Consider the following 21,636-nt stretch of genomic DNA (forward strand, 5'->3'; position numbering starts at 1 on the left):
AATATGAATCTCGTACCAAATGAGATTTCCGGATGACTTCGTTCTATCTAACCTTTTGCCAGAAGGACGCTTGACCTGAGTTTCACTAAAGCTACCATCCTTTTCACCTTACCTTTTCACTGTGTTCTCTAATCTCGTTTGTTACTATTATATTGTTTTCAATGTGGTTACGTACTTTGTCATCTGCAGATGGGATCATACTCCAAATTTCGAAAAGTTGGGAAAACTATGTAAATAACCTCTATTACTCGTTCTAGGAAAGCGGAAACCCCTGGCATCAACCCTCGCTGCCTTCCTTGTCCTTCATGACCAGTGAAAGGAGATTAACAGACCCAGACCTAACTCATGAACTGAATAACTCGACCCTCATACGTGAGCTTCCACCAGAACTCAAGTTCAACTCCAGCTCTCTAGTTGTCGTCGTCATTTACAGTGTACTGTTTCTGGTAAGTACGAACATTGGGTAGGTTGTTCAGTAGTCTTAGGTTTGATACAAGAATAGTACGTCTATTATTTAGTTACTTAGTTATTATTACTTAGTTGGAGTCCCTCATAGCTTCTACTCAATGGTACACAACACTGAAAAGGTGTTTAGTACCATAGCTTTTCATGGCTAAAAACTGGACATAGTTTATTTGATATTTGTTTATTTTCCTAGCTAAAGTGACGGCTGATCCTAGATGCTACGTAGATCATGTCTTTCTAAATAACACTCACTTTGTATTACAATACTTAAAGTTGGGGTGCAAGGAAATTTTCTGTCATAATAAAGCGATCAAGATGACATCCTATGTTGCAGGTTGCCTCAGTAGGCAATGTGACAGTGTTTGTGTCTCTGGTCCGCAGTCGACGTCGCAAGTCGCGAGTAACACTGATGATGACTCATCTCTCCATTGCCGACATGATCGTCACCTTCTTCATGATCCCGTTGGAGATCTGTTGGAGGATCACTACCCAATGGATTGCTGGTAACTTCGCCTGCAAGTTCTTATTGTTCTTCCGAGCCTTCGGTCTGTATCTGTCCTCCAACGTGCTGGTCTGCATCAGCCTGGACAGATACTTCGCCGTGTTACATCCCCTCAAGGTCACAGTAGCACGACGTAGAGGCAAACTAATGCTGGTCGGGGCCTGGACTGCCTCCGTAGTCTGCTCTCTTCCCCAGGTACCTATTTTGATAATTGCTTTTGTGCTTGGTTTACATTTTATAGAGGTTAGTCTAAAATATAGTTTATTTTCCCCACTTACAAAGGTAGATAGTTTGACTTGAAAACAAACTATACTGTAAAGTAAGATGGTTAACAACCTAATTTATTACCTATCCCTTTATCAGTGTCGACAATAATGTTATTTGGATATTTTGATAGATCTTACACCCCCAATAAAATGGTAAAACGATCCTCTCTTGTTATCCTTAAAGAAATATTACACAAGTGCTAAACAAACTGGTACACGGTCCTATGGAAATGTAGTTGACTAAAATACATTGTTATTACTGAGTGGAAATGTGGGTGGATATATCCTGTCAATGTTAAAAGGATCAAAGGAATATAAGTTTGGGTTTTATGCCAGTGGGATGCCATGAACTTAGCCGCAGGGATGTTTACGACATGCTTGTGACATAAAAATGATTGTAGACAACTTCCTATAACTGATAACTTTTGAGCTGCACACACGTAATGATCAACCTACAAACATTTTGTGATCAACAATTATTAATATCCAATTTTAAAGATTTAAATTTTTTTCTGTATTACATATTTACGAATTTGCTTAGAATTAAAAGTTCCTTTTTTAATTTGTGAAAAGCAACTAAAAAATGATTGAAGTCAGTAGTTTAGCATTGTTCAATTAAAACTCAATCTAGATACTCAATAATTTATTGTTAAGCGTCAAATAGTTGTACACTGTTTATTTGGCTGATATATACTATAATCTGCACGCCTTTGTTGACAAAGCCATATCGGTGGCTAATTTTTGGAAAAGCGAAGTCTGATTTCCGGACATGGAATGCAACTTAAAACAGGTCAATTTTGGAGTTCTGGAAACCTTTATCAAAATCTATATTAATAATAGAAATCATTAATAATGATAACAAATACCACTAGTTTTCTTAAAAAAACATGATTAAATTTTGAACCTTTTGGGGACTTCCAAGTAGTTCAATTGTTATGTAATACACGGAAGCAATTTCACAGTAGATACTTGAAGTCCTTCCAAGCTTTTAATCCAAACTGTAATAAAATAAAAATAAAATAAACAATACAGAACCTTTCTGACAATGACATTGTTAAATGGAATTGATTCATCAATCAGCGAGGTTTGGTTAACAGGCAGAAAATGGTTTTCTCTTTGTGAAAAATTCGTTTGATGGCAAAGTGGCGTCTATGAAACAGACATTTATTAATTGCTCTTCATATCGATAGCAGTAAAAGGCGATCTCTTGTTGACCTGAACAGCCTACAGCTACGTACTGAGATTTTGCCAACTACCCTAGAGGTCCCTAGAGGCCAAAAACACCATCTGTTCAAATTCATATATATATATATATATATATATATATATATATATATATATATATATATATATATATGTCCGTTAGCGCGATAACTCGAGCAAAAACAATCTGATTTTAATGAAATTAGGTACAAGCGTGTAAACCTACATTTATTCGAACGAGTTCGCAAACCAGCATGATCGGACCATGGGAACGGGGGTTTATGGGGAGTTTTATGGGGTAAAAATGGGTTTTTCCCATTTTTGACTCAAAATACATACAATTTCGTAATTTCTTTCCAAACTATTTTGTATAGCTTACAAAAACAAATAATTTAGTATATTGAAGCGTTATAATGCACCTAATGGTTACGGATAAAATTCCAAAAAAATTGTAAATTTAAAATTCCCATGTTATTCTTAAGGAGAATAAGTAAACTGTTGTAGTTTGCTTGTTTATGAAGATATTTTTCTCTAATTTGGAAAATTTTTTTATTTCTTACTAACTATTAACATTTTACATAAAAAACACTTTTACCCTCCCTGTTGCAGCAACCCTAAGTATGTGTTAAACTGATTCTATTTAAATAAGGAATGTGATATTTTCAAGGAGACATTTTAGTATCAATCCAAACAGGCAAATGGAAATTCGCTTAGTCTGCAGGTTTGCTGTGGCGGGGGTATTTAAATTCTGTTTGGGAAAAGCTTTTTACTCAGGTTTAAGTTGAATGGTTTTTTAATTCATGACTTGAAGCTGTAAGCTATTTATAGAGTAATCTTGCTTAAGATTAAGTCAATCATGTTTATAAAAAATTTTAACTTACCTTTTTAAATTATTATTTTACACTTTCATAAGATTTTTAAACGATGTATTTTAAACACACAAAAAATGTATAGTATACTGTATAAAGTAATTCTTATTCCAGTTTGACAATCTATGTAACCTACAGTTTACAAATTTAGACTTATACTTAATAGAATATTTTAATCGTTATAACACTTTATTTATCATATTTTATAATAGAAAATATTGGAGGAAGGAATCCACAATAAATAAAACGAAGTTAGTAATTTCTTTTGTGTGGAGGCCATGAATCCCAAACAAAATTACGATATGGTTTGGTCTACCCCTTCATATTAAATCGTATGAACGTCTTAGTGTTAATATTACCCCTAATTATATACATATTGATTCAAGTAGATGAACTATGAAATTATTCATTATTGTTAATTGTTTAACTCTCCGAAACAAAGATAGTAATATAAATATTTCAAACACTTTTATTACTACTACTTAATTCCCTATAAGTTCAAAAATATAGAATTAAAAGTAATTGAAATATTACGATTTTTAGTTGTAAATGGGGTAGAATAAGGCTAAGCTAGTCAGGTCCCCTTCTTTTTTGAACACCCTCTATATTGGAACAGTTGGGGTAGTTGAATCAACAGTACAATGCTGAATCTGAAAAAAAATAATTTAGCCTTACAGAACATTCTAATTTAAATAAATATTGAAGTTTAAACAATTATTAACATAAATTTGCGTCTTTCCATCATACATGAATTGGTTTATAAACCTCTATTCTTACCAATCTCCACAATAAATTGTTGCAGAGTGTAGTTTTTCACGTGGCACAACATCCAGAATACCCAGAATTCTCTCAGTGTGTCTCCTTCGATTATTTCTCCACACCGCTCAAGGAGAAGGCCTACAACTTCTTCTGTCTAGTAGTCATGTACTTTCTACCTCTTGTGGTCATCACTTTTGCTTACACCTGTATACTCTTCAAAATACTTTCAAAGACGAGAGAAAATCGTGGTAAGTCTATACTCTTTATGATGTGTAAATATAATGGTTTTAACAGTTTCTAAATATAAATCAACCGTATGGCTTCTATTTCCAGTTACATAGGTTTCGCCTAATGGATTCTGCTTAGTGAGTGCAATCAGGTAAAGTCAATTTCATCAAATGGTTTTCAAACACATTGGTTTGTTCATCACTTTTAACAGAGGATGTAATTATTTAGAGGGAAAGTAAGGAAATGTTATTTGTTTTATTCTTATTTACCTTAAAAGTTTACTTACTCACTCAATATTCTACTTTCAAGCTCTAAGTTTACAAACAAACTGTAGCGGATTGGCAAACTTAATGTATTAAAACACTGGGAACGCTTTTAAAGTTTATTATTAAAATTGGATAAATGGTAACAGATGCTCATAGCTGAACGAGGTTTTAGTAGATTTCTAATATTGGCAGAGAGGAAGATCCACTTTCCACCCAAAGCCAAAGGCATATGTGGACGAGCAAATACTAGGTTAAAATTTACCACCAACCTATTTAAAGCAAAACAATTTTACAGACGACATGCAGCGTCCCGAGGAGAATAGTACTGGACCCAGGACGAGGATGAGACTGCGGAGGAATGATACTTCTGTCATAGAGAGAGCGAGAGCCAAGACTATCCGAATGTCCGTTACTATAGTGGCTGCCTTCGTCTGGTGCTGGACACCTTACGTCGTCATGACTATGTGGTTTGTACATACTTATAGTTAGAGCAACTGCATTTCTCTAGAGAAGTATTTACGGAAATACTGTATAATTTCATTCACTTAATCTGCCACTTGATCTCGTCAAACCTTCTCATCGAAGATAATCTTTGATTTACTTGTTGTTGTAGTGATGAGCTTAACATCGAGTCATGTGAATTTGTTTTTACCTAACGATTTTTTTTTTGTTTCGATTGACCCTAAACATATATTTAAGATATATGGTTATTCCGTTTTACAAAGAAAATATACACAATTTAACTATTGTCCGCAAACTATTTTTACATTTTGACACAACTATGGTTTTTTACCCCTAGGTACATCATTGACCGGAAGTCGGCTGAGAAAGTTGACTCCTGGGTCCAAGATGCCCTATTTGTCATGGCGGTAGCCAATTCTTGCGTCAATCCCCTGGTGTATGGCTCGTATGCCTTCGACTGTCCTGTGTGCTGGTGCCACTGCAAATCATGCTCTGGATCTAACAGACAAACTACAGGTATGTACTACTAGTCTTTTAAATATTGCTTGTTAGAATTGGAATCGAACGTAAACAGCATAAACTTGTAATGTTCAATGTATGTGTAAGAAGGCTTTGGACCAGTAGTTTTTTCATTAAAACTACATACGATAAATACGCAAGTGATTTTATTTAAACCTATTTAACCTTAACCAACATAACCTAACTTTTATGATAACTGAGGACTTAAGGGGATTCGGGACCGAAATCGCTTAGTTCATTATTATTACCACAAGCCCTACGGAACTTTTCATGATTGTTTCATATACACATAAAAGCTTTTTTATGAAGAAAAGAAATCCCAAAGTCCATAGCCCCCCCCCTCCCACCAGTGGTTTTATTTGTGAATTACCATTAGTACCTTACAAAATTTGATGTAAATCCAGATTTTTAATTGTTATCTTTTCATAAATAAACCACTATTCTGTAACTTATAACTTCCTTTAAATATTTGGGTTAAATTATAACTGTAACATAACAAGTAAATGTTTTATGTAATCAAGAAACTTTGTATTACAATTTTTATATGCACAATTTAAGTTTATGATTCTACCTAAATATTTAGAGATTTATATCGTAATTTTATTGTAAAAATGTAGTACAAGCATTTGTTGAATGTATTAATTTCAAGTCATAAAAATGGCTAAAATCTGATTTGCGGGAATCGCGAGTTGAAAGTTACGCTCTATTTCTTGACAGAATATTTTTTATGGTTCAATTTAATTGAACAGAAAGGTAATTTACCATAATATAAGGTTTAAGACTATATTAATACACATTTTTATAGACTTTCTGCTGCATATAACATTTATATTTTATATTATTTATATTTATCATATTATTTATCTTCATAACGATGAGCTAAAAGTAAAACTGTTCTATTTCTTATACAAGAATATTATTCACACATCTTGCTTGAACAAACTCTATTTTCAAACTCAACTAATGTTTACAAAAACATCTGACAACAAACATATTTAAACACATGATAAAAGAACAGACTTAATACAACATCCCGCTTCAAGATGTCCACATCTTTATGAACCTCAGTACCGCCTCGGTTTCTTAATGGACCTTCCGTAACGGGTTACTGTGCCAGCTCCTGGACGATCACGTGAGTTGCATGGACGATTAAGGACCATGGATGAACAGTTTGAAAGAATTCCATCTCTTCCGTAGTACGGTGCAGGAACTAAGAACTTCCTGTTTCGGCGAATAGTTCTCTTGTCAGTTTCCACAAGGTAGGAACGTGGTTCGTTCAATTTCCTGACTACCTTACCGTGTCGACGTAGATCTGTGATCCATACCATGCTTCCAACTTCTAATTCACTTAAACCACTCGCTCCATGTCGTTTATCAAATTGTATCTTGTACTTATTCTGGTACTTATTCTCCCTCTCAAGAAAATTCTTATTTTCCACAGGATTTCCAACCAAAGTAGATGGTAGATTGTCTCTTAATTTTCTTCCAAACATAAGTTCAGATGGGGAAAAGCCGGTTTCAAGAGGTGAGGTCCGGTAAGAAAGTAGGGCAAGTTCAAATTCATCCTTGTTTTTCTTCATTAGCCCTTTTGCTACTTTCACAGCTGCTTCAGCTGCCCCATTTCCCTGATGGTGGTGGGGACTACTTCTGAATGTGGAGAACCCCCACTCCTTTGCAAACAATTTAAATTCACTTGAGTCAATATGGTGAAATTGTGTCCCACTATCTGAATAAACACGTTGAGGAATTCCAAAACGTGAAAATGTGGTTTTGCAAACCCGAATCACATCTGAAGCCCTCATTCGATGCATTTCCTCGACTTCAAAGTATCTTGAGTAGTGATCCACGATAACCATATACCACTTGTCTTCGTGTTTGAACAAGTCAACAGACACATTTTGCCACGGGTAATCCGGGACAGTTCTCGGAATCAATGGTTCACTGTGATTAGTTGAGTTCTGAATACACACTGGACACGATTTGATTTTCCTTTCTATTTCTTGAGAAATTCCAGGCCACCACATGGTTCCCAAAGCACGTTTCCTTGTTTTTGTGATTCCCAAGTGTCCACTGTGAAGCCTCTCGAGCATTTCCGCTCGTAGTTCTTGAGGTATTATCATCCGAGTTCCTCGAAGCAATAGCCCATCAATACAACTTAACTCGTCTTTCACATTAAAGTACTCTTGAATCTCATTAGGTAAACTTGATTTTACAGGCCATTCGTCTAAAATTTGTAACTTAAGTTGTGCACAGATTGGATCTCTCATTTGTGAGTGAAGTACCTTTGTCACATTTTCATCTGTAGTGTTTATACTAATTAGACTGATTTCGTGGACGAAGGCTTCCACTTCTTCGGTCAATTCGCCATCTTCGTCAGCCGGAATAGGACTTCTTGATAGTAGATCTGCTATGGCAAGGTCTTTTCCTTGGGTCCAGGTCATGCGATAATCGTATCTCATCATACGCATTCGGAACCGCTGTAGCCTCGGTGAGAGCTCGTCCAAATTTTGTGTTTTGAAAATTGAGACAAGCGGTTTGTGGTCGGTCTCAATTGTGTACATTTTACCCATCAGGAAACATTTCAAACGGTCACTTGCCCATGTGCACGCAAGCGCTTCTCTCTCAATGTTACTATAGTTTTCTTCAGCAGGCGTTAGAGTCCGAGATATATATGCCACAGGTTTCTTGTTTTCTCCTTCAACTTGAAGTAAAACCGCTCCAAGACCTTTTTTTTGAAGCATCGCAAGAAAGAATCGAGGGTTTTTGCGGATCGTAAACAGTCAAACATGGCTCTGATGATAAAATCTGTTTTACTGTGACAAAAGCGTTTTCTTGAGCTGGTCCCCAAAGGAAATCGTTTTTAGTCTTTAACAAGCTCGTAATTGGCTCCAAAATCTCACTGCGGTTCGGAATAAATTTTGCCAGAAAAGTGATCATGCCCATGAATCTTTGTACTTCATTAGCGTTTCTTGGAGCTGGTAAGTCCACAATCGCTTGTACCTTGCTTGGATCAGGCTTGATTCCGTCCTTAGACAGCACAAACCCCAGAAATGTCACAGTCTTCTTGCAGAACTCCGACTTCTGCTTATTCAAGGTGATTCCATTAGCTTGCACTCTCTCTAGAACGGCCCTAAGACACTCGTCGTGTTCTTCTTTCGTTCTTCCCCATATCAGACAGTCGTCAATGTGCACTAAACAGTTCTTTGCCCCTTCTAAAGCTTTTGACATGCGGCGCTGAAACTCTTCAAGAGCGGACGTAATTCCAAAAGGTAACTTACGGAATTTATACCTCCCAAAAGGGGTGATAAATGTTGTGTAATCTTGTGACTCCTCTGCAAGGTTCAGTTGCCAGAACCCGGAATTCGCATCGATCTTGCTGAAGTACTTGGCTCCCGCGATCTCGGCCAATGAAAGTTCGATCTTTGGGATAGGATAAAACCGACGTTTCACACTGTTGTTGAGTTTGGATAGGTCTACGCAGATCCTAACCCCACCTCCCTTTTTTGCGCAAACTACCATTGGTGCGCACCAATCAGTCGCGTGTTCAACTGGAACAATCACTCCTTTCTCAAGCATATCGTCTAACTGCTCTTTCACCTTGGTTTTTAAAGGTATTGGTACAACCCTGGGGGTGGATATAGCGTAAGGAACTGCATTCTCCTTCATTTCAATCTTGTACTCTCCTTTCATATTTCCCAGCCCTAGAAATAAATTAGGATACTTAGTAGCCCAGTCAATATCATGTGAATCTACAGAAAAAATTCTCCTCACCAGGTTCAGCTCTTCACAGGAACGTCTGCTAAGAAGTGGAACAGTGATCTCCTCAGAAATATACGCAAGATCATAAACTGATACACCCTTATGTTCAAGCTTTAGCCTTAAAGTTCCCAAAATATTGATTCGTTCTTTCTTCTTTGCGCTAAACACAGGGGATTTGCACTTTCCTAGAGGCAGAGTCTTAATAAAATCACCAAGAACTCCTACTGGAATCATGGTTACATCAGCTGCTGTGTCAAGTTTAAATTTTATAAGACCTAAATCTTGGTTTCCACAGCTTGCTTTTACCTCCTGGACCCAGGCTTTGTCACTGCTGTCTATATTCCCTATGAAAATCTCAGGAACCTGTTGATAACCACTGTCTGAATCTTGCTGTTCGATTTCCTTAACAACGTTTTTGTTTTTTCTCATCCACTTTTCGCGGGAGGGACAACATCGAAAAAAATGTCCAATCTCGGAACATTTGTCACATTTGGCTTTCCTAGCAGGGCATTCGGCCAGTGATCCGTGCCAGTTATAACCACATTTCCTGCACTTTTTTCTCATAGCATCCTCGGTGAATTTCTGTTCACCAGCTCTTTCAGACAGATTTGTTTTACCGACTTGTATTGACGTTTGATTCACCATAAAAACATTAGTATTGGCGAGCTCACGTTTTTGGCGTTCTAGCTCCTCGTGTTGGCGCAAGGTATTAATCGCCTTCTCCAGAGTCAATTGAGGGTCCAGCTGGAATCTATCACTTAGAGCCTCATCTTTCATACCAATAATGAGGACCAGAAGCACCATCTCATCGTTCAGTTCACCCCATGCACACGTTTTTGCAAGACCATGCAAATCTGTTATGAATTTTTCAGATGGATCACTCCCTTGCTTGTGTCTCAGAAATTTTGTTCTCTCATAAATGATATTTCGTCTTGGCACAAAGTATGCATCAAAGGCCCGAAGAGCCTCGTCATAAGTATTCGGTTTTGGTGAAAACGAATCGAAAATATCTTCACTCCTACTACCCATTGTAAACAAAAGTACATCGATTTGCCGAGCGTCGGAAGTGCTATCTAGACCGCACCCCCGTCTGTACCTTTGAAAGCGATTCCTCCAGGAATGCCACTCATTCGGAGTAAAAGAGAAGGTATCTGGAGTTGGTAACGTCAGATTTATCATAGGAGTAGGAGTACACATTACTGCATTATTTTCTCGGTTTGTCTGTCCCAATGCAAAACCTAGTGACTCACCTTCAGTCTTTCTAGAATCCCTTTCTGACATGTAGTTGAATTCACTTTGGGCATCCTCCTCATTGTCCTCATACCTTTGCCTACGAGTATTTCGTTTTTTTCTGCCCTTACTTGACATCATGCGTGGTTTTAGACTTTGTTCGATAAAAAATCCACTAAGCTGCCACCATGTTCTATTTCTTATACAAGAATATTATTCACACATCTTGCTTGAACAAACTCTATTTTCAAACTCAACTAATGTTTACAAAAACATCTGACAACAAACATATTTAAACACATGATAAAAGAACAGACTTAATACAACAAAAACAGTGCAGCATTATGAAAAGATATACAAAAATATATTTCTAAATTTTTAAAACAATTTTTAACATTTGTATTGTATTTTAAAATAATAAAGTAATAAAAATACTTTCTACAAAAATATAAAAGTTTGAAAATGTTTTGGCGTTTCGGTGCCGAATTCCCTTAGGATGGCACGACTGGGGACGATATAATTGCTTTAAGCTAATTAAAAGTGTCTACTTTTTTACCCGTCACTCTACATTCCTTCTCTTAACTGTCATCCGAGTAAAATGTTAGTCAACATGTTAAACTAAACTAGACCAACTAACCACGATTTGGATTTGGGTATGAGTTAGTTACCGTTCTAGTACCTATTATTTGAATCTGATGGTTTTGAAAAAAAAACCTGTGTAGAAATAGAGTGATTGCAGGGGCTTGCTAAGGTATAAATGCATAATTAAAAAAAACATTTTTGCTTGACTCAGATTTTTTATTAGGAACAAAAGTGAAAACTGCCATCTTCTTTCAAATAACTTCGAGCCTGAGGTACAGAGCTGAGACATTTTCCTGTATACTTACTTCACTAATTAGGGATCAAAAACTTGGATCAAGTTTCATTTGACTAATAAGTTTACCTCAAAACTAAAAATTACCTATAAAACTCATTAAAATTGCATCCATTAGTATTTATGAACGGCTTAAGCGATTATAATGTGTATTAAATAACCAGATTTAATTGTCTCAGAAGGGAATACTGGTAGTCTATTAACTAGTAACTAAACTAGGGTACGTAGACTTGTATGTGCAGTAGACTATGAATCGGATTTCTATTCAAAATAACACTGCGAAACACCGCAGTAACACCGTTGGAAGTTTATTATGTTTTAATGAACGTTAAGTGCTAACGCGAGAAGTTTTAAACGTGAGAATTATTTGATTACACCTTTCAACGCTTTCATCAAATAAATGTTGATGGTGGAAATGATTGTATTGAAATAAACTGTCTTTTGATCTTAAGCATAAGTAAATTTTTGTTTACACTTTAGTGAAATTTACTAGTGATATTTCATTGCAAGCAATCTGCAAACACAAAAAGCTGTTAAACGCATTTTTTTTACCATTATATGTTTATTTAGACCAGTTTAACTTGTTTATAAAAAGTCTACTAACTGAGAGCTCTCAGAGATTAGGCAAATATTTTGCAATTAATTGAGAAAGATATGTTTCCTAGATATAATATCTTAGCAAACAACGGGTTTCCTTTCATCTCCCAACAATATGAAGACCTTTTAAACAGTGTTTCAAATACCGTTGTTCATGTGGCTAACTTTCCCAAATTTTAAAACTATACTAAGTATAGTAAAATTTACTATACATTTATAAAAGTCTTTATAAATGTATAGTAAATTTTAAGATAACATCTTTAAACTAGTTTTATCATCAGTATAGTTCGTAATACGATTGAGGAGTGAAAAATGATCCATAATTGTATCTCCAATTTGTATTTAATGGGAAACAGGGACAGTGCACTACTTGTTTAAGATAGCAAACCCACAAAAAAACACAAATAAATATCTATAAATCGGACTGAGTCATAAACTAACTATAACTAATAATTAACCATTACAATTGATGAATTGATGTAACGCATAACGTGACGTTAAGCACTGTTGGAACGCTATAACTAAGTTCATTGAACTCATTCAGCTCCATAACTACTGCGTATAGAAATTCTGTACCTGTAACAATACATTTTAATACCCTCCCTAGTAAGCCTAAGCACGCGCCTAAAACCTTCTATAAGCAGATTTTCAGTTAGGATATTCTATAGGCCTAAGTTATACATCTAGTTCAGAATATACGAGAGTAATCTATTCAACGACAATTAGTTCCGTTATAGAGCATGAACTTAAGTTCTAACTTAATATTACAAACATGAGTAGGCCCTACTTTGTTTCTAACAATCTTATAACTCTAAATACCCTAAAAAAACTAAGACAAAATATTCACCTTAATAATTTTAATTAAAATTGGTGTTATGTTGAATTTAATGACTTTAATACTACACATAATGCATATAAGCTCGTTATGTTAATTATAGTCTAGATTTTGACATAAAATTGACAGTGAAACTAACAACATTCTCCAATTTAATTACTTGTTTCAAATAGTTAGTATCTAGTACTATACACCTGATCTTGTAACATAATATAGTTTGTTTTATATTTGTAAAGCAAATATTATTCTTCAAATAAATTGTGGTAAACAGTTTAACAGTTAACTTTTGATAATTAGCTAGCGATGTTTTGTAGTTCACTTTTATATTTTCAAAAGACGTAATTATAAACTCTTCAATATACAGCAATTTAAAGTGTTTGGGGTTTCTTATTACAGTACTACAGCCACGCATATACTGTATATACTTAACGAATGACTGATGAGAATAATAATAATACAGTAGTCCAGCTTAATAAAGATTAAATTCAACAAACCTCTAAACTTGTTATATGCATACAAAGAAAGGAAAAAATATGGTTAAGATAATCACATTATGCTTCATACAAGTAGTTGTCACTACAAAAGAAGTCCTAAGTACCAGGGCAAATATGTTTTCGTATTTCTGTTATGTTACTTTCTGCACAGCAATATTAAGAACAAAAAAAATATCACCTCCTGTTTTATATATACATCTATATATACCCCGTTTATGTTTTTTATATTTTGTTTTTTGTTATATGTTTGTTTGTTGTTGTTGTTGTGTTTATGTTTGTATGTATGTGTTTGTGTTCTATGTTTTATATATATATCTTGTAGAGTTGATTTAAAAAAATGTAAAATGATTTTATTTTTTTTACAGACGCTCAAGGACACCCGCTTCACACGGAACAGCCGAGTCCGGGTCACAAACTGAATATAAACAATAACAGTATCAACAAATCATTTCCAGGTAAAGCAACAAAATTATGTTCTGTATTTATTTGTTTACTACCATGGCATACAAATATTAACATAGTAACTAAATTGGCTAGAACATGTTTTATTGACATTAGTAGTTTAGAGAACAGGTTAATTATTGTTGTGTTATGTAATTGATATTTTAAGGGATTTTTTAGTAAAGGAACGGTCTAAGCCTCTGCCTTTTTACCACCCAAGGTAATAATTTTGTTGTATAGCATAAATTATTCATAGCTTTATGATAACAGTACTACCCCCCCCCCTTATTAACTGACATCTACCTTAATTAGAAATTGTAAGATCACAGATCACAGATTCATGTACCTTTTGTATCCAAATTGTAAGTTTAAATTTAGATTTTATAAATGTCAAAAAGCTATAAAAGGATAAAAATATTATAGTAAAATTCAAAAGCTCTCTATTGTATTAAGTTACAAGGTAATGAGTATAAAAAATACGTAGTTACTTTCGTGACATAGATTATCCTCTTTGTGTGGTGAAAACTAATTGTGCTTCACTATTTTTCACAAAACCTCTAGTTGGATGGATATTCATTTTGGAGATGGTATTACAGTGCTACAAACAGCTAGAAAAATGTTACTACCCTTCCCGAAATGGTGGCTAAATCCATTAGTGTAGCAAAAGTTTAAAATAAAACTCCAATAAAGTTAAAGAACTTGTAATTTAAGTTTTTTTTTTTAATTCCAGAATCATTAGATAACAAGATATAGCCGAACACAGTTGTCCTGCTTAAATATTTAAATTGTAGCACTAGAATTAATTGTTACATAATTTTTCAACATTTTTAAAATTCGTTTAGTATAAACCAAAATCAGAACTTTTATGTTGATAAATGAAGAGACAGCAATAGCCCTTAAAGGCACTAATTATTTTATTGGTTGAAATAGTATATTTCGTACCTAGGGCCGAAAATTAGGTTTTGCCGGCTCGAGATAGTGAAGAAATAATTTGAGGAATCAGCAAAATTAATGATAAATAGTTGCTAGGCAGTGGTGACAATAGAACAATTCTATTGCAATGCTATGGATACTGATTTGTGTATTTAATACGCATTCATGTTTTAAGAAAGTAAGTGGGCAGCAGATTTTGCGGCCCTAGGGATGTAAAAACCGGCTCGGTCCCCAAATGACGATGACAGCAAGGCATGGCCAGCAAAACGTAACTTTCAGCCACCAATTAACGTATGTAAAACAGCTAAAAACGTCACATTGTGGCGAAAAAGACATTGGATATTGCATTATAACAGTCTAGGGACATTACAAGACTCATCAAATTTTTTAGGTTACGCTTTTAATTTAATTTTAATAATTACATTGATTGTACAGTTTTGGTTGATGCAAATTATTAAACAGTTGACAAAACTATAACAAATCTTTGTTTGTTTACGTCAGCAAAATAACAAAAATATAGTAAACATTACTTTTGATTCATAAACATTATTTTTGTGTAGTAAATAATAAGTATGTGATATATTATAAGTAAATTACTGCAGAAAATGTTACCGGTATATCTTTGACGTTAATTCTTCAAAAGCGATTTCAAAGCATTCTGAACACAATTGTTCACTGTTCAGTCCCTTCAGGGCAAGTGGAGATTATAAAAGCTGTTTCCGAAGTCGTGCAGTAAATATTACACAGTAACTGATCCTTCGACAACAAAACGTACGTCACAGAATGTATCACAGTTAAGAAAATGTAACAATTCATAACAATGTTTGATCTGCTATTTTAATATTTATTTACATTCGCAAGCCGTAGGTGCGTATCTTATTTCCCAATTATCTTTGAATAACACATGCGTTCTGGGTCTAGAATTAAAGAATATTGTGTTAAAATTTTACAGAAAAATCTATTATTATTTAATAAGACATAATAAATTTAAGACATATAAAATAAACCTTTTTTCTTGATACAAAGTTTTTTTGGCGAGGCCTTAGAATTTAAGTGTAAAAAACTAAATAAAAAAATGTATTTCATAGACTAAACAAAATTATTTTAGTCACAGTACATACGTAATATATCCACTATTTTATTCTTGTTGTGCTATTATTGTAAATGTACAACCATTAGCTTGGTTATTCACATGATTACAAATAGATATAATTATAAAATACAACACCCTAATTAACTGCGAGAACTAACCGATGTCGAATGGTTGCCTAGTGTAAAATGCGTGGGATTTTCTAATTTACAAGTAATTACCACATTGTTTATTTATTATTTCCATGTTGTAAATTGAATATTAATTGCCTAATGTAGGGGATGGTCGTACATTTATAGCATTCACGCCCGAAATCCAGGAATCTAAATATGTTATTTTTATTTAACATATTTTAAACAAAAAACTATTTTAAAAGTTCTAAAATTCCAGCAATAGTGAGTACATTTTATCTCTAGTTATTAGTACAGTTATTGTTATATTTTTAGCGAATTTCCCTATAGGGAAGTAGCTATTTTTGTTATTTAGTAGTTTATTGTATTTTTATTGTATGGATATGAGTGATGTTTGACAAATTACTAGAAAAAACCTGTATTAATATTACAAAGCAAACGTAAACATAAACATTTATCATGAATGTCTAACAATCACTTAAATTATGACCATTAGTTTCTAAATATAAAGTATTCAACCACTTCCTAAAATTTACTTGTAAACTTTGCCTACCGAAGGGTTTTTAATTTCTTATGACAATGTAGATTCTTTGCACTGCCAGCATTAAGCGTTATACAGGGTCATCAAAAAAGCTGTCCGTGATTTCAAAGTTGAATAAAAAAGTCCCTATAAATAGTCAAATATTCAGAGATGCATTAAAACATGCAGAAACTCAAAAATGTTTGTTACATACCTTAATGTTACATACTCTTAAGGTAACCAAATAAAAAAGTCCGTAAAATACGGATGGCGTTAAATCCGGACTTCTAGGTGGCACAAAACGGCACCATTCCTCCCAATCCAACGGCCACGGAATCTCATGTTTAGAGCATCGCGGACGATATTGATTAAATATCCATAAGTTAACGTTAATAATAAGTTTAACTTTTACTATTTATAGGAAATTTTTTATTAAGCTTTGAAATCACGTGCCCCTTTCGATGACCCTGTATAACACAAAGTCGACTTTGCATCCTATTGCAAAATCGTATGCTTATTTCAGTGTTTCATTTCGATGTTTCATGAATGTGTTAATGTCAACAAAAAAAAAATGTTTTAAATTATTCTCATCTGATTTATAAGCATCATAAATCCATGCAGGAGAATTTTCCAATGTTATATCTTTTAACTGATATTGAGTAGCCTCAAAGAAAATAATTTCTTACGTTTTGTGTTTTTTACCTAATGGACGTATTGTTTTTTTTTTTACATTAACTGATTATTTTATGTCCCTCTGCTTAAACATGTTGAGTAAAGTTGAAATTGCATACAAACTCATTATGATCTTTAAACATGTTAACAATATTATCCAGGTAAACACTTCACATTGACTCAAATGTGTACCTTCATATCCTTTTAACACAAATATGCCATAATCATCCTAAAGAACACAAAACAAATTTCTATTCCTGTTTTCAGCTTCATTCGTCGAGGCTCGGAGTCATTCTTGCACTGCTAGATATACAGTGAGTAAAATAATTTACTGTAGGCTAACTGTAAGTAAAACACATACCATAGAGTGGAGAAATTGCGTTAATTAATCTATGCTTTTGAAAAAAAGAGCCTTTGAATGGGTATTTAAACTACGTTTGATACATTGAGTTTTATTTTCTATTAGTAAATAAGACTGAAATATTCACAAATCACAATATGTTGGTTAATATTGTTATGAGTCACATGAAATAAAAAAAGGTATAGTGTTTTAACGTTATACCTTTTTTGACTATTTTCACCGACCATGGTATATGCAAAGTATTTGCATCGTGGGCTGATATTTTAGATGGTAATGGTCCACTGCAGTCATCTCTAGCCAACACAAAATGTGACGTATAAATTAACAGTAAAAAATTAAAATAACCCAATATTTTGTATTGTATTTTTTACCAATTGAGGTTATTTAGTAACAGAAAAAGGGAGATTAAGCAATATTTTAATTTTTAACCGATTCAAACCTGTTCTGAATTGACCACATGTTTTTGCATCAGCATGTCTACTCATTAAAAACAGTATCCATATATAAATCACACAGTACTCATGAACCTTTGAGAAAACTACAAGTCACATAAACCATATACTTTAAAGGTTTATCATGACGAGAAACTTTGCACAAAACTATCCATTATTTCATAAATTGCCCTTTAAGGTCGTAATCCTTTCTTAAGGGAACTTTCCACATACCTAATATTAAAAATACCACAGCTGAACTAATTTGTTTGTAATTCTTTCAATTTACCTTATTTAAATCAGTTGTGATTATTTGTTTGTATTTCTTTTTTGTTTATTTCAGCTTAACTTAACCAATCAATAGTTTTATTAATACTTATGAAGTAAAACGGAGTGAAGCTCGTGGGTATCAGCTAGTATAAGGTAAAATTAGTTTTGTATCATTTTTGAATGGTAAGAGAATATAATTAAGTTAAAATTCTATTAATCGAAACATTTTTTCAGGACAGGATTAAGAAGCCAGCTGTTTCTCACTTCCATCTGGACAGGATACACAATAAAGAGGAAATAATGAAATGTCATAGTGATCCAGGACGTGAAATAGGCTCAATTCTGAACTGTACGTCTTTTTGAACTCTACGGGTTTGAAGGACTAGAACTACAATGAGAGTAACAACAATATGTCGATCTAAATGTTTGGTAATAAAAATGAAGATCAATAAGTGTTTTAAGCTCGAGTGTTGGTTTGGATGGGTATTTATTTAATGCAAAATTCCTAGTCAACAAATTATTGCAAAATTAAATATGTAAGTTTGGCATAAGGGTGACATTCAATAGTTTGAATGATATCACATAATTTTCCCAAAACTACCTAATACATAAAACACGTATTAAATATTAATTAATTCTTGCAAACTATAGGAAATTAAGCTAAGAAAACCCTAGCTAGAAAGCTCTAACTAAGAAAATCCTAGTAGCTTTAAAAACATATTTCTAATACTTGACAGTTTATCAAAAGGTAAAATTACCATCAGCAAGAGTCTCTACAAAAAATGTTAAGGCCTTAAAACACAGTTTATTCTTATTATTTATATAGTATAGCTAATTTTAATCACTATACTGGATATTCAAAAGGTGATTTTAATCTTCCTAATTAAATATTTTGTTTTGATTAAATGTAACCATTGATTGTTACATACAGTTTGAAACTCAGTTCAAAGCCGTTTTTACCTCGCTCAGTTTAGGAAAAGACTGTTTAAATCCAACTAAAATGTGGGTAAGATTAAAAAATTTCTAGCAGTACTGTATATATTTAGGTTTATAAGAGTTTAAACCCACTTTATAATAATGACATGTGTCATCCTAATTTTTGTTTTTGTAAAAAAACTACTTATCTGTTTATTCCCCCAAAACTGTTGTACACATATTAACCTTTTAAAAAGAATTGTACGATGTGCCTTTTATTCTGTGTATGTTGTTTTATATTAAATACACCAATCCGTGTTTCCAAGTTATGAGTAAATAATTTAAGACGTTGTATTGTCCCAAATTCTTGTATAATTATATAAAAATGAAACATCTATTGAAATAGTATCCATGTTTTTTATACATCGAACGTTAGAGAATATGAAAATAAATTAAAAATATTACTATATACGGATTACGTAAATAGAGGCATGATGTAAATGCTATTGAATGCAGTTTCCTACGATTTACAATTATTATTAGAAATGTCAATCATATAGCAAATAAGTAGAAAAAAATGTCTTAATTGAAAATATACTCTTGAAGCTTAATAAGCCAGAATAAATAATCTTCTGCTGAGTACCTAAAAGAAGGGACAAAAGATGTTCAAGATGCCTGCAATGCTATATTTAGTGTATGGTTGAATATAAGACTTTAACAATAACATTCTCACGTTTAACATTTGCTCTCTTAATAGTAAAACATTAAATCTTTAAAATATATATAATTTCAGTATATTGTTTATATTGCTGTAACAGAGTTTGTGAATAAGCTCTTGCATACACCCTGTGCTAGTAAACGTGTTTTCTAAGCTGTAAAATAAACAACAATATGCAATGTAAATACAATGTTTTGATGATTTTATACTTGTGATTTGTGTGAAATATTTGTATAAATTTAAAATAAACATTGATTTGAAAAACGAAGTTGTCCTCTCGTTTTACTGTGGCTTATGTAGTATTAACGATAGTTAAGTTGACGTTGTTGCCAACCTTACTGATAGAATTGTTGAGTGAGAAAGAGGGTGTGTTGTATTGGCCAGTTTGTGAATGGTTAAAGCTTTATTTCCCAATTTTTTGTAGAAGTATCTGGGACTAGATAGTGTAAAAGTGGATGAATTTAGTTTCCTAAATTTATTTATCTTCATACTATAAATACTTAATGTCCAACCTCTTTCAAAAATACATGTATGCTTATTCTACCATCCTGCATGCCCCGATCAGAAACATCTTTTAGAGTCAGATTCTGAATTAAAGTGTCCCTTTTGTGACATTTTGAAGTATAGTAAACAAATAAAACGGCAGACATTGATACATATAAGATCTTATACGTAATATTATTGCTTAAATTTTTTTACAAAAAGATATATTCACACAAAGTTAACAGTGTGTGGTTGATCTTATGTTTTCATTTGTTTTGAGACTTATGATTTAGTAATATTTATATTATAATTATTATTTTCATTATCAGTTGAAATGGACACAAAGCCTATGAGCCAAAATATGAGTGCGGAGTGAGTTTAAAACGGAGTAACAGTAAGATGATCTTTGTAGCTTTGTTACAAACTATGAGCTGTTTTTAATTAGGACCATTAACTACTAAAAGCCCAATAATCACGAACATCTCCAGTTTCGAACCATCAAAAGGGCACTCATATTTTTCTGGTTTGATCCGGACACCTTGTCATTGGCAAGAACTTTAACCACTGAAAAATCAAGAGTTGGTCATCGTAAGCCCTATGTACAATACACGTATTGGATGGCAGTCATTAAACTAATGGTAGCCAAATAAGTTTACAAACAAGATAAAAGCAAACTTACAACAAGTGCAAAGTAATACATGGTACCCTGTTATTATATTATTACAGCTGCGTTGGTTTTTCGTCTTACTTATTGTACTGTTTATTTGAACCTTCCATATATAATTCTCCCACTCCAAACCGCAATCCAGCTCAAACAATGTTAACTTCAATAAAAGCAAACACCCCTTAAACAGTGTTTGAATAAACACTTTTGAAATGAAAAAACTAGACAAGCCCCAGGGGTCCATAGAGGATGCAATACTGTTCAAACAAAGAATATAAAGCGAGCTTAGTTTACCGTAACAAGTACTTTTTCAGTTTTATTTGAGAGATATGCAGTGCAAAATAAATTACTTGGATGAATCAACTAAGCGAAGACCGACGGCTTTTGACAGCTTTACTTAAATATTTGTACCATGAGCTTTGATGCACTCTAAATACTATAGAATGGGTGTTTTTATACTTTTTATAATTACCAGGTTTCTGGAATACATTTCAAATCAGAAACATGTTTGTTTTCCACATCCGAGTGTTGGAAGCTTTTTAAAATTAGATTGTTTAAGAGTTCTAAGAACTGTCAAGTTCTTTGTAATGATATTAATTTTCATATGATTTCAACACCAATATCTACTTATTAACATTTATAAAAATATCTTTATACAAACAATATTTTTCTCAAAATA

General features: G+C 33.3%; 1 protein-coding gene across 1 annotated transcript; it reads left to right on the plus strand.

The window, feature by feature from the left end:
- Positions 1–276: 276 nt before the first annotated feature.
- LOC129003330 (adipokinetic hormone/corazonin-related peptide receptor variant I-like) lies at positions 277–18,540 on the plus strand. The gene is made up of 8 exons (XM_054431623.1): positions 277–446; positions 800–1,162; positions 4,108–4,312; positions 4,854–5,025; positions 5,358–5,536; positions 13,694–13,783; positions 17,383–17,429; positions 18,412–18,540. Exons 1-8 carry the CDS (start codon positions 306–308, stop codon positions 18,538–18,540), a joined length of 1,326 nt encoding a protein of 441 aa, XP_054287598.1. The 5' UTR covers positions 277–305.
- Positions 18,541–21,636: the final 3,096 nt, after the last annotated feature.

Source organism: Macrosteles quadrilineatus, unplaced genomic scaffold, assembly GCF_028750875.1.
Source record: "Macrosteles quadrilineatus isolate MER2022 unplaced genomic scaffold, UCM_ALF_1.0 Scaffold_9__3_contigs__length_116548681, whole genome shotgun sequence".
NCBI lineage: Eukaryota > Metazoa > Arthropoda > Insecta > Hemiptera > Cicadellidae > Macrosteles > Macrosteles quadrilineatus.